The following is a 12,479-nucleotide window of genomic DNA, read 5'->3' as shown; positions in this document are numbered from 1 at the left end:
AGAACTGTTCAACAACGCGCTGCAGGTTGTGTTCCTGATCAAAAATCGATTTTTATGTGTACGAACATGTTCATGGATACTGGTAGTGTGTATGAAAAGAAACCAGGACCTTCCAGAACTACCAGAACACCAGAAAACATCAAGAATGTAAGGTTGGCGATTTTGAATTCCCCCAAGTGATCTGCATGCAAACATGCAGCTGCACTGGGAGGTGAATTTTTCATGATGACCTGAAATTTCATCCATACAAACTGGCAGTCATTCACACAGTTAATCCACACAATTTTGTTTCACAAAAAAATGCATGTGATGCCTTGAACAAAAACCTACCTCATGACTGGATGCGTGAATAAACAAACCATACAACATCGGAATGACATGAACCCCTGAGAACTTCAGGACCAGCTCCTGCATACAGAACGTGTGACTATTTTGAGGACATTATCCCAAATTGGCATTATTAGCCCATGGTTTTTCACAAAGAACGACAGGATAGCTGTGGTCACTCCTGAATGTTATGTCCAGATTATTGAGGAGTTTTTTCTTCCCAAACTTGAAGAAATGGATGTGGGGAAGGTCTGGATCCAACAGACAGCACCACAGCACACATGGCACTTCCACAACCATCTCATCTCTTTGAGGTGTGATCTTCAGTGGCTGGCACATGTGCACATTTAGTCTCCTGTGGCTCTCCTTATGGGGCTATCTTAAATCCTTGACGTATGCCAATCATCCAGAAACCCTGACTGAGCACTAGACCATCACACCAAATGCAAATTCTGTCATGCTTTCTGCTGCCTCAAGGCGCTGCTTCTCTCTCAAGCTATGACTGGTGTTCACTAGGTGGGAGTGACACCATTTTTACAACTTAACTGTTATTAATCATAATTCAGGCAATTTGTACACAATATTTATAAATGACAATATTATGAAAAGGATAGTTGCTACTCACCATATAGGAGAGAAGCTGAGTTGCCAATGGAAACAACTAAAAGTCTGTCAAATGAAGCTTTTAGTCAAACAGGCCTTCATCACAATTAGGCAACACACACACACACACACACACACACACACACACATACACACACTCACTCACTCACTCTCATGCAAAAGCAACTCACACACACATGAGCACAGTCTCTGGCTGCCAGATAAAATACCTACAGCAGTTTCTGAAAACTTGAATCTGTATATAACTAGCAACTTGGCCCAGATTCAAACACACAGCATTAATTCTCTATGGCCGCAAGACGTGACTGGTATATGGACCACGAATTATTCCCAGAACAACATTAAGTAAGCAAATATCATCACTTTCATATAGCTTATGTGATGTAAACAGGGCATGGCAAGGAAACTGGAGCCATGAATATTACGTGTTCCCTATAGAATGAGCATCTGGATTGGCATCTCACAGCAATGATGGGAGCACACTGTAATGTAAGGAACCAATGTAAATACTGTATGTGAATCATGAGTTATGTGTGTGTTGGTTATTTAATATGTACTGGAGGTTGGCTAAGGTGGCACAATAAAAGAAAAAAGAAAAATAACATGCATGATGTACACATTTAGGTCATCTTACAGCACACTTCACAAGAAGTGGCTTCTTGGCTTCTTGTGAAGCTTAGTATGCACTGTGATGCGCTGTTGAGACTCATTGCCACAATTCTTTGTCATGAACTCGTTATGGCCAACTTCTTCACAGTGTCACACAGAGAATCGTGTCTAAATATAGGTTTGATTCAATGAAAGCAGAAAATCAAAGGTGAATCACCTCTTGCACTGCTGAAATAATATACTGCACGTAAAAAAAAATCAAAGTTGCTACAGTGGTTTTTCGGAAAACTGTTATCAAACGAATGGTTAAAAATATTTTATTATTTCAAATTGTATGTATTTTAACTAAAGTTCAGTCTTGATCACAACACTTATGTCTCAATAACATAGGTGACCAGTTTCGGTTATATTTATATAACCATCTTCAGACCCATGGCTTCTTTGGAGGATGGTAGGCGGAGCTCTCCTCAGCTGCTACGAAGTCAACTACCATCCTCCAAGGAAGCCATGGGTCTGAAGATGGTTATATAAATATAACCGAAACCAGTCACCTATGTTATTGAGACGTAAGTGTTGTGATCAAGAATGAACTTTAATTAAAATATAATAATCTATTGATCACTGTACACCAAAAATGTTTACCAAAATTGCAAATTGTATGTCTCTCAAAACAAATAATATCTTTCACACCATATGCACAGAATTACTTTTGCATTTATGTTTGACTCATGGAAAGCAGAAAGCTGAAAGTTGAGTCATATACTGCACTCCTTCAAATATTCTTCACATAAAAGAAAGCAAATCTGCAACCCATTTTCATTTTACTTAATGTATAGCTTTAATTCATCATAATTCAGGCAGCTTGTACAAAATATTTATAAATTATATACAAAAAGGTACTCATGAATCTGTATATCTATTAGTGAAAACTGGATCAAAATCCCTACAGTAGTTTCTGAGATTAGTCTGCACCTAGAGACAGACACAAAGAGGCAACTTGAAATTATATACATTAAGCAACCCGGCCTGGCATAGCATGGGTAGCATTAAGTATATATGGCCAGACGACTTGACTGGTGTATGGACCATGAATTATTCACTGAACAACATTAATTAAGTGAATATTATTACTTTCATGTACATTATGTGATCAAAAGTCTCCAGACACCTGGCTGAAAATGACTTACAAGTTTGTGGCGTCCTCCATCAGTAATACTGGAATTAAATATGGTGTTGGCCCACCCTTAGCCTTGATGACAACTTCCACTCCCACAGACATATGTTCAATCAAATGCTGGAAGGTTTCTTGGGCACGGGCAGCCCATTCTTCACGGAGTGCTGCACTGAGGAGAGGTATCAATGTCGGTCGATGAGACCTGGCACAAAGTCGGCGTTCCAAAACATCTCAAAGGTGTTCTATAGGATTCAGGTCTGGACTCTGTCCAGGCCATTCAAATTACAGGGATGTTATTGTCGTGTAACCACTCCACCACACGCCATGCATTATGAACAGGTGCTCAATCGTGTTGAAAGATGCAATCACCATTCCCGAATTGCTCTTCAACAGTGGGAAGCAACAAGTTGCTTAAAACATCAATGTCGCCCTGTGCTGTGATAGTGCCACGCAAAACAACAAGGTATGACCACATGATAACACCACCGCCTTCTAATTTTACTATTGGCACAACACACGCTGGCAGATGACATTCATCACACATTCGCCATACCCACACCATGCTATCAGATCGCCACATTGTGTACCATGATTCGTCACTCCACACAACATTTTCCCACTGTTCAATCACCCAATGTTTATGCTCCTTACACCAAGCAAGGCGTCATTTGGGATTTACCGGCGTGATGTGTGGCTTATGAGCAGCCGCTCGACCATGAAATTCAAGTTTTCTCACCTCCTGCCTAACTGTCATAGTACTTGCAGTGTATCCTGATGCAGTTTGGAATTCCTGTGTGGTGGTCTGGATAGATGTCTGCCTGTTACTCAGTACAATCCTCCTGAACTGTTGGTGGTGTCTGTCAGTCAACAGACGAGGTCGGCCTGTGCACTTTTGTGCTGTACGTTTCCCTTCATGTTTCCACTTCGCTATCACATTGGAAACATGGAACTAGGGATGTTTAGGAGTGTGGAAATCTCACGTACAGACATATGACACAAGTGACAACCAATCACCTGACCACATTCGAAGTTCATGAGTTCCGCAGAGCGTCCCATTCTGCTCTTTCACGATGTCTAATGACTACTGAGGTCGCTGATATGGAGTACCTGGCAGTAGGTGGCAGCACAATGCACCTAATATGAAAAACGTATGTTTTTGAGGGTGTCCGGATACTTTTGACCACATAGTGTAACTTATGCGATGAAAGCAGCACATGGCAGAAAAGTTGTCTTGAGGCATGAATGTTATATGTTCCATTAGACTTGGCATCTAGAGTGACATCTCATGGCAATGATGGAAGCACATTGTAATGTAAGGAATATGTTTACAACCAATGTAAATACTGTATGTGAATCATGAGTTATGTGATTCAGTAATTATCGGAAGCTGGCAGAGGTGGCACAAATAAAAGAAAAAAGAAAAATAACCTCCATTACATACACAATGAGGTCATGTCACAGCACACTTCTTATGAAGCTTAGTAAGCACTGTGATGCAATGTTGAGACTCATTGCCGCAATTCTTTGTTGTGGACTCTTTACGACCAACATCACTGTGTCACGCAGAGAATTGCGTCCAAATCTAAGTTTGATTCACAGAAAGCAGAAAGCTCGAAGTCAAGTCATCTCCTGCACTGCTGCAAGGATATACGGCATGTAAACAAAACAAAGTTGCTAAAGTGGTTTTTCAGAAAACTTCTTATTTGAAGCATAAAAAATAAAAGACCACATGTTTTGGATTTGCACATTTTTCACTGTGCAATTGTTATGAAATGACTGTAGCAAATCTACTGTTAAAAATATTTGATTATTTCAAATTGTAAGTCTTACATCCCCCCCATGAACCATGGACCTTGCCGTTGGTGGGGAGGCTTGCGTGCCTCAGCGATACAGATGGCCGTACCGTAGGTGCAACCACAATGGAGGGGTATCTGTTGAGAGGCCAGACAAACATGTGGTTCCTGAAGAGGGGCAGCAGCCTTTTCAGTAGTTGCAGGGGCAACAGTCTGGATGATTGACTGATCTGGCCTTGTAACGCTAACCAAAACGGCCTTGCTGTTCTGGTACTGCGAACGGCTGAAAGCAAGGGGAAACTACAGCCGTAATTTTTCCCGAGGGCATGCAGCTTTACTGTATGATTAAATGATGATGGCGTCCTCTTGGGTAAAATATTCTGGAGGTAAAATAGTCCCCCATTCGGATCATTCGGATCGGGGACTACTCAATAGGACGTTGTTATCAGGAAAAAGAAAACTGGCATTTTACGGATCGGAATGGAACGTCAGATCCCTTAATCGGGCAGGTAGGTTAGAAAATTTATATAGGGAAATGGATAGGTTAAAGTTAGCTATAGTGAGAATTAGTGAAGTTCGGTGGCAGGAGGAACAAGACTTTTGGTCAGATGAATACAGGGTTATAAATACAAGGTAGGTTGAAGTTGCCTCCGACTAATATAGCACGATCCGGGTACTTCTGCGATACAGAATGTAGACTCCCTTTGAATGATTCTAGAACTGTCATGGTGGAACCTGGTGGTCGGTAATAACACCCCACAATTAACTTCATTTCCCCTAGCCCTGTTAAATATGTCCAGTTAACTTCACAATCACACTCTACTTAGACCTCAGTAGACACAATATTTTTGTCAACTGCAATAAAGACACCACCTCCTACGGCGTCTAATCTGTCTTCCCGATACACGTTCCAACCCTCACTAAATATTTCAGAACTTCCTATCTCACGGTTCAGCCAGGTCTCTGTCCCGAGAATAATTTGCGCACCACATGCTTCCTGGAGGGCAGTAAATTCAGGAACTTCATTCCAAACACTCTGAAAATTTATTTCTAATATCCTGATACCTGAAGTGTCTTTACACTGACATGTCCTGATTTCCCTGCCTGCACGTCGACTGGTGAATGTTCATCAGGACACCTCGCACTACTGCCTAGCCTAAAAAACCCCCATGTTCACACAACAAGTACTCTGCTACCCGAGTACCCACTTCCTTTGTGTAGAGCACCCCTGACCTATCAAGAGGTGTCCTGCAATTCCCCACCCAATGCTAAATTGGTGATCCCTTGATGCCACAGAATATGTCCTACCAACTGATCCCTTCTTCTAGTCAAATTGTGCCACAAATTTCCCTTCTCCCCAGTTTTAGTCAATACCTCCTCATTAGTTATGTGATCTACACACAAAATATTTAGGCCCTGAGAAAATCAACTTTTTTTGACACCTCGTATGTTTTTTCATGTCTGCCATTCTCGAAATGTCCTAAATTTAGTATTTGATTCAAAGGCGGCCATTTTAAAAATCAAATACCACACCAACGCAACTTTTTCATGCAAAATAGCTAAGTATTGAAGAGAGAAACTTTTTGACACCTCATTTGCTTTCCTGGCATTTTCTGTTCACAAAAGACTTAAATTCAGAATTTGATTTGAAGTAATGTTTTGACAGTAAAATATCACACCAATGTAACTTTTTATGCACAAAATAGGTAGGAATTGAAGAGAGAAACTTTTTGGTACATCGTTTAGATAGCTAACAACAGCTGCTCACAAACATCTTGATTTTAGCTCCAATCACTAATTAATTTTTTCTCTGTTGCCCTGATTATTTTCAAGTAATTAAATATTTTTTTGTACTACTACACCTCACACTAGTCACTCTGATACCTCATTTGTTCACTGCCCACTTTTAGACTACGAAAATTCGGACAATAATTTTTCTTCAAATCACTAATTATTTTTTAATTACTCTTATTACTTTTAAGCAAATAAACCCTTTTTTGCAAAACCAGACCTCATGTTGGTCAATTTAATACCACATTAGTCCATTTCCCACACTTCATTTGGCAACAAAAATTTGTAAAATAACCCATTCTGTAATTTACGGGGAGTTTTGTTTTCACTCTGCTCAAACACCTGGCCAAAAAATAGAGATTGGCAGCATGGAAAAGAAAGTAGCACTGCAAACATTAAAACAATAGGGTTCTCAAGTTCACCAGTCATACATCCAGGAAAGAACTTTGAACCCTCCAGATCGATGTAATTATTATAATCTCAAACTTTTCACAGTTGATGCCTTTACTGAGAAGCAAATGTCATGTGATAAAAATTACGGTACAACTTGACTCAATCCAAATACCTGAATGCTCACCAAAGGATTTGCTTCATATGATCAGTGAATGAATAATGACTTTATCAGGGATTTACTTAGGGCTAAATATGATGTGTGGCTGAATGAATGTGGCAGACATTCCATACAACACTGTAATTTAACCCATTAAAGCAGGAGGCGTGGCCTGCATCTGTAAACAGGGTTCTTTGTCAACACAATCAAGGAAGTGTGCCACAGTCAATATAAAATCCATAACAAACCACCTTATCTCCGTGTCCAAGACAAAAAATTTAACAGAGGATTGAACGTAAATTGCTAAAGGGAAATGAGCGACTCAGAGACATAACCTGTTGTTGTCTGGTTGGCCTTCCTCCTTAGCATGGTACAGCAAGGCATTGCAAATGTAACTAGATGCTATGTCTGCAGCTACCCAACACTGGAGTCCCTATCTGTCACTCTTGTTTTGCATAAACAGAATGAAACTGCAGCTTACTTAGCTTGTAGTAACTGCTCAATTGTAATATTTTCACCAGGGCAGTAAGAGTGGTGGCAGCTTTGCACACACTTGTTCCATATTTCAGACACAGGAGTGGGTTTGTCAGCAGGTATACGTTGAGCTTGGGACGAATCCTCATCAAAGTGGAGGAATATAGTAAGTTAGTGGAATATGTCTCTTGTCATTTCATCCCTGACAAAATTAGACCCCCAAAGAGCATGACCAAAGGTCATTCATGGAAACAGCTCTAGCACACAAATCACCTGCAGCATACATGATACCAATCATTGCTTTATCCCTCCAAAATACAGTACAAGTAGTATTTTATTATTATTATTTATTTATTTAATTCCAAGCATTTGAACCTTTGTGTTTTGATATACACCAATGATTCATCAAAAATAAGTGAGGAGGTCAGAAGGCACTGGTGATGGAGTGACCCACTCGGTGGAGGCACATGCAGTGGGCCTCCTTTCTGCTTCAGTACTTTCAGATCAGGCTTTCTTCCATATTAGCAGTCTTCCATTCTGTTCCATCTCTAACAGTCAGCTTCACTATCATGCCAGTTGCTTCCTGAGACAGTAGTTTGAAATAAGATGGGGAGTCATCTATCGATGGTAACTCCTCCTCAGTCTCACTATTTCCATTATCAGTTGTCTCTAACAGAAAATTGCCATCTGAATCTGATGAGTCACTTTCTGATTCGCTACCTAAGTTCTCCAGAGCACACAAAATAGTTTCATTAGTAAGACCACACTGACGCAAAACAATTGAAAATGCTTGTTACAGGGGGAGGGGAGGGGGGGGGGGGGGGGAATAACTACTGAGACATGTAACAACAGCAACACATAAAACTCCACCTTAAAGTTATATTACAACATTCAGCACCAGAAAACTTTCCAACAGTAAGTATATCACCATTCGAAGCCGTGATGGTTGACCACAGCAAGAGGAAATGCAGGTATTTTTGTAAATATGAGACCAGAAACGTTACAAAAAGGAGTTACACCACAGCTCAGTTGACCCCTCCCATTTTTCTAAGTATACATCATAAAATTTTCATGAAATTGCGAAAATTCATCGAATTGCACTACTCTGTTGCCAAAAGTAGAAGAAATGAGAAGTCACAAAGGTATGGTGGAAAGATGTTAAAAATGGAATTCATTATTGTGGAAATAAAGATTTATAGGGGTCTTCTGACCCCTTTTACTGTTCCAGTGTTAAATTTGTATTCAATGCTAGCAAATTACCCTTATTCAGAAAAGCTTTTCTCGAATTTTCTGTCCTCTCCAGTTCAATCACTCTGAGAGCAAATCTGATCAAGGCCTACTACTTTTAGTGTCTCATTTCCTATTCTAATTTCCTTAGCATGGTCTGATTTAATTTGAATGTATTCCTTTACTCTTGTTTCACTTTTGATGATATTCATCTTATGCTTCTTTTGAAGTCACTAGCCATTCCATTCAACTTATCTTCCACTTTTTCACCATCTCTGACAGAATTACAATGTCGTTGTTAAAACTCAACGTTTTTATTCCTTCTTCCTATACTTCAACTCCTTTTCTAAATGTCTCCTTGGTTTTGTTTACTGCTCACTTAATATACAGACTAAATAGCATTGAAGACAGGCTCCTCCTCTCAATTATTGCTTCTCTTTGATGTTCAGCTTTTATAAATGAAGTCTTGTTTCTGCACAAGTTTTAGATAATCTTTCAGTCCTTGTATTTCATCCCATATTTCAAATACGTAGTTTTTTCCAGTCAACATTATCAATAGCTTTCTGTAAATCTACAAAAGCTATAAACAGAGGTTTATCTTTCTATAATCTATATTCTAAGGTAAGCTGAACATACACTATTGTCTCCATTGTTCCTCCATTTCTCTGAAATCCAAACTTATCATCCTTGATGTTGGCTTCTCTATGTCTTTCGATTATTCTGTAAATAATATGTGTCAGAATTTTGTCGTCATTACTTATTAAACTGATTGTTTGGTAGTACTCACATCTGTCAGCACTGACCTTCTTTGGAATTACACATATGCTTCGTTTTATGTACGAACATTAACATGTATTTCTGTTTCCCTTCTGCCAGTGTTACTTCCATAGAACAATACATTATGATTCATTTAACACTATTTGGGACAAAGGATTATCTAATTACCAAATAGTGGATAAGAGCCAACAGCAGCCAAGTGAAAAGTTTGATGTTCATTCACAAGCTTTTAGAAGTAGGTCTGCCATTACATGTAAGGTACCAGATAGGGCACAGCAAATAAATATTATAAAAGTAATGCCTGGAAGAAAAAGTCCTACCATATCCAAGAAAAACAGTACATATTATGGATGAAAGGAATTTAAAGAAATATTTAGAAGTGATCAATAAGATCTGCATCTGGAGTAACATGACATTAGAAATACAAAACAGTTGCTGTAAAAGGTCTTAATGACTGACTAGGCCTACTGATAACATGTTGAGTAAATTCTGAAAACTCTATTATGTCCTAATTATGTAGACTCATACTCTTCCACTGCTGTTCAAAATTAGGTGACCAAGTAATATGAGATGTAAATGTTGGAATCTCAATACTTGTTTTGAAAAATGAGAGCCAACTCACAACCAAACTTCCACCTTCCAGCTTACCCTAGAACTTGCTACAGATCAGTCTGTCACCACAATCTACATTCCAAAAACTAATATAAACAGAAAAAAATATTGTCAATGTTCTGTTCTCTTTCTGTCTACACATGTATGATGTCACATGGCAGATCATTATTACATTAAGCAACAATGCAAACATCTTGCATTGGTAGATTCAGAGAGAGGATAGGCAGATCACACATGACCTAAGTTAAACTTGTCTGAAGATACAAGGTGGTAAGGTCAAGAAAAGACAACAAAGAGCCTAGAAATATAATTAATGTTAATAACAAGATGTTAGTCATGAGGAAGTTACTGATAGTGAACAGCAAACAGGCAACAATGGACCACATAATTTTCTAGTGTGAATGACTTGAATACTTATTTTTAAAATACAAGCAAGCATATAAGCAACAGACCTAAAGCTAGCAGTAATAACAGTCACATATTACCAGCAGTGATTCTGTTTCCCTCTTTCTTTTGCCTCTTACAGAGGACTTATACAAAAATAATTAGAATATTAAACTCACAGTATTCAATACCATAGAAGGCAAATAATATTACATTATTAGGAACTATGATGCTCTTATTATTCAGCCACTGTCCATTTATGTACAAAACCATTGTCAACTCACACTTTTCCAATTATTGAAAAGACAGAAAGCTAAACCCATTATTCATGTACAACAAGAAATAAGTTGCAGCAGATTATTGCTCTGTTTCCATTATTCATGTACAAGAAGAAATAAGTTGCAACAGATCATTGCTCTGTTTCACAATTACCTAGTTTATAACTGTGAGGTAATTATAGCTGTTAATGCATAAGCAATTAGAAGATCAAAGGCTATCCACTGAGACACTGGATTCTTTGACACACTGTAAGCAGCAAATTTGTGGACTGTACAGGTAGAAAATCGGATCTATAAGAGAGTGCAATTTCTGTATTATTTAAGGTTTTACAATAAATTGCCTCAAGAAAGCAAGTCAATAGTCACCTTTTAAGCTCATAAACCGCCATAACCACACAGCCAAAGCCAATGTTTTTGTGTCTTCTTCAGGAAACAACTTATAAATTTTTACGAAAATATGTTAGTAAGTAAAATTTCATAACACTTTTTAGATATTTATCCTGACTGCGTTATTGCAGGTAAAACTGTCTACAGATTTCTGTCTTATGGGCATGGAGAAACTCCGACCATTGCCGGGTGTTAAAATCTTAAATAAAAAACATTCTCAAGTAAATGTTTGACTGACATAATTACAGCAATTCTTTATAATTAAAAATATCATCAGCACTTGCTTCACTTATAACTGGAATGAGCGCAAATGAAATATTAATCCGCCTACCAGTACCGAAAATGTGCCACTTATCAAAGTTGGTCGACCTTCCATTCATACTACGGTACTCTTGACCCTTTTCATATCTGTATTATCTTCACAAATACAAAAGTAGGCCCATAAGAATTAAACCGTATACAATAAGACTCAACTTCGCAACGTCCTATCAATTGCAAAAGACCGAAATTCGTGTAGTCTAATGATTACTCAAGTTCTACATCGTTTCAATCTCTCTTGCCACAAACGCAACGTGAGGACTAGTGTATTTTGACAAATAAAATAGCATAGGGTCTTAATTCGTGAAATGACTTGAAATTAACGCTTTGTGATAACTGTATTAAACACTAGCAAATACATTTTTCTTCTTTTTTAATATCTTAAATATTTATTACCTTGCCTAAAGTAATTGCCTGGTGACTGATTTGAAGGAAAATTAAAAGTCATAATTGATTTCTAGTTCTTCTTTACAACAATCAGATTCGTCCTCAGTTCGATTTTCGCGCCTATCGTACAAATGTCAGGATCCAACTTCGTACATATCTTTTCAGCTTCTTTGCTTTTGAAGCAACCTGAAAGAACACAATCGAAACACACTGTTCACATATTTTTCTTAATTCTCGTTTTCTTAGAAAATAGATTAAAAATTGAAGTAGTAACATGTATAGAAAGATTTTTCTGTGTCATACATTTATAAATATTGCCTACTTATATTTTTGCATCTCAACATTACCAAAATTGTTTCAGATTCATCAGAGTACCGGACAAATACAGAAAAATATTCCTAGTAATTGGTTTCCTAGAATTAATATTCTCTTCTTCCTTAAAACCGAACATAAATGCGGAAGGAACGATTAATATATTGAACTAAGGGCCCCACATACGAGCAGCGATAGGCCACAAGCGATATCGCTGCAATTGGTCGCACGCCTAGACCCCCACACACGCAAGCAATTTGCCATGCAATTTCTACCATTCAGTTAGTGCCACCGAAGTTAGTGTCCAGACACTCATGGACAAGACAGGAATTGAAACTGAGAGTTGCAAAGCAAAACCAAAAATACTTAACTCTGTTTTCCTATGTTCCTTTACAAAGGAATACACCTTAGTATGGTCCCATTTTAATTCTCGTACCACTGAAAAGATGAGTGGA

At 38.3% G+C, this 12,479-nt stretch overlaps 1 protein-coding gene across 2 annotated transcripts in view; it reads right to left on the bottom strand.

Annotated features, from left to right (window-relative positions):
• LOC126467228 (spermatogenesis-associated protein 22) overlaps positions 1-11,841 on the bottom strand; it is a 222,407-nt gene extending 210,566 nt beyond the window's left edge. Inside the window, exon 1 of one of the 2 annotated variants that reach the window (XM_050096446.1) lies at positions 11,722-11,841. In XM_050096446.1, coding sequence (XP_049952403.1) covers positions 11,722-11,773 — 52 coding nt within the window. In that variant the 5' untranslated portion in view covers positions 11,774-11,841. Of the gene's footprint in view, positions 1-10,986; positions 11,072-11,721 lie in introns of those variants that run through there. The other variant, XM_050096447.1, reaches the window with a different exon arrangement.
• Between the last annotated feature and the right edge of the window lie 638 nt (positions 11,842-12,479).

The sequence above is a fragment of the Schistocerca serialis genome, chromosome 1 (assembly GCF_023864345.2).
Source record: "Schistocerca serialis cubense isolate TAMUIC-IGC-003099 chromosome 1, iqSchSeri2.2, whole genome shotgun sequence".
Lineage (NCBI taxonomy): Eukaryota > Metazoa > Arthropoda > Insecta > Orthoptera > Acrididae > Schistocerca > Schistocerca serialis.
Note: the sequence above shows the minus strand (reverse complement) of the source record. Positions and strands in the feature narration are given on the sequence as shown.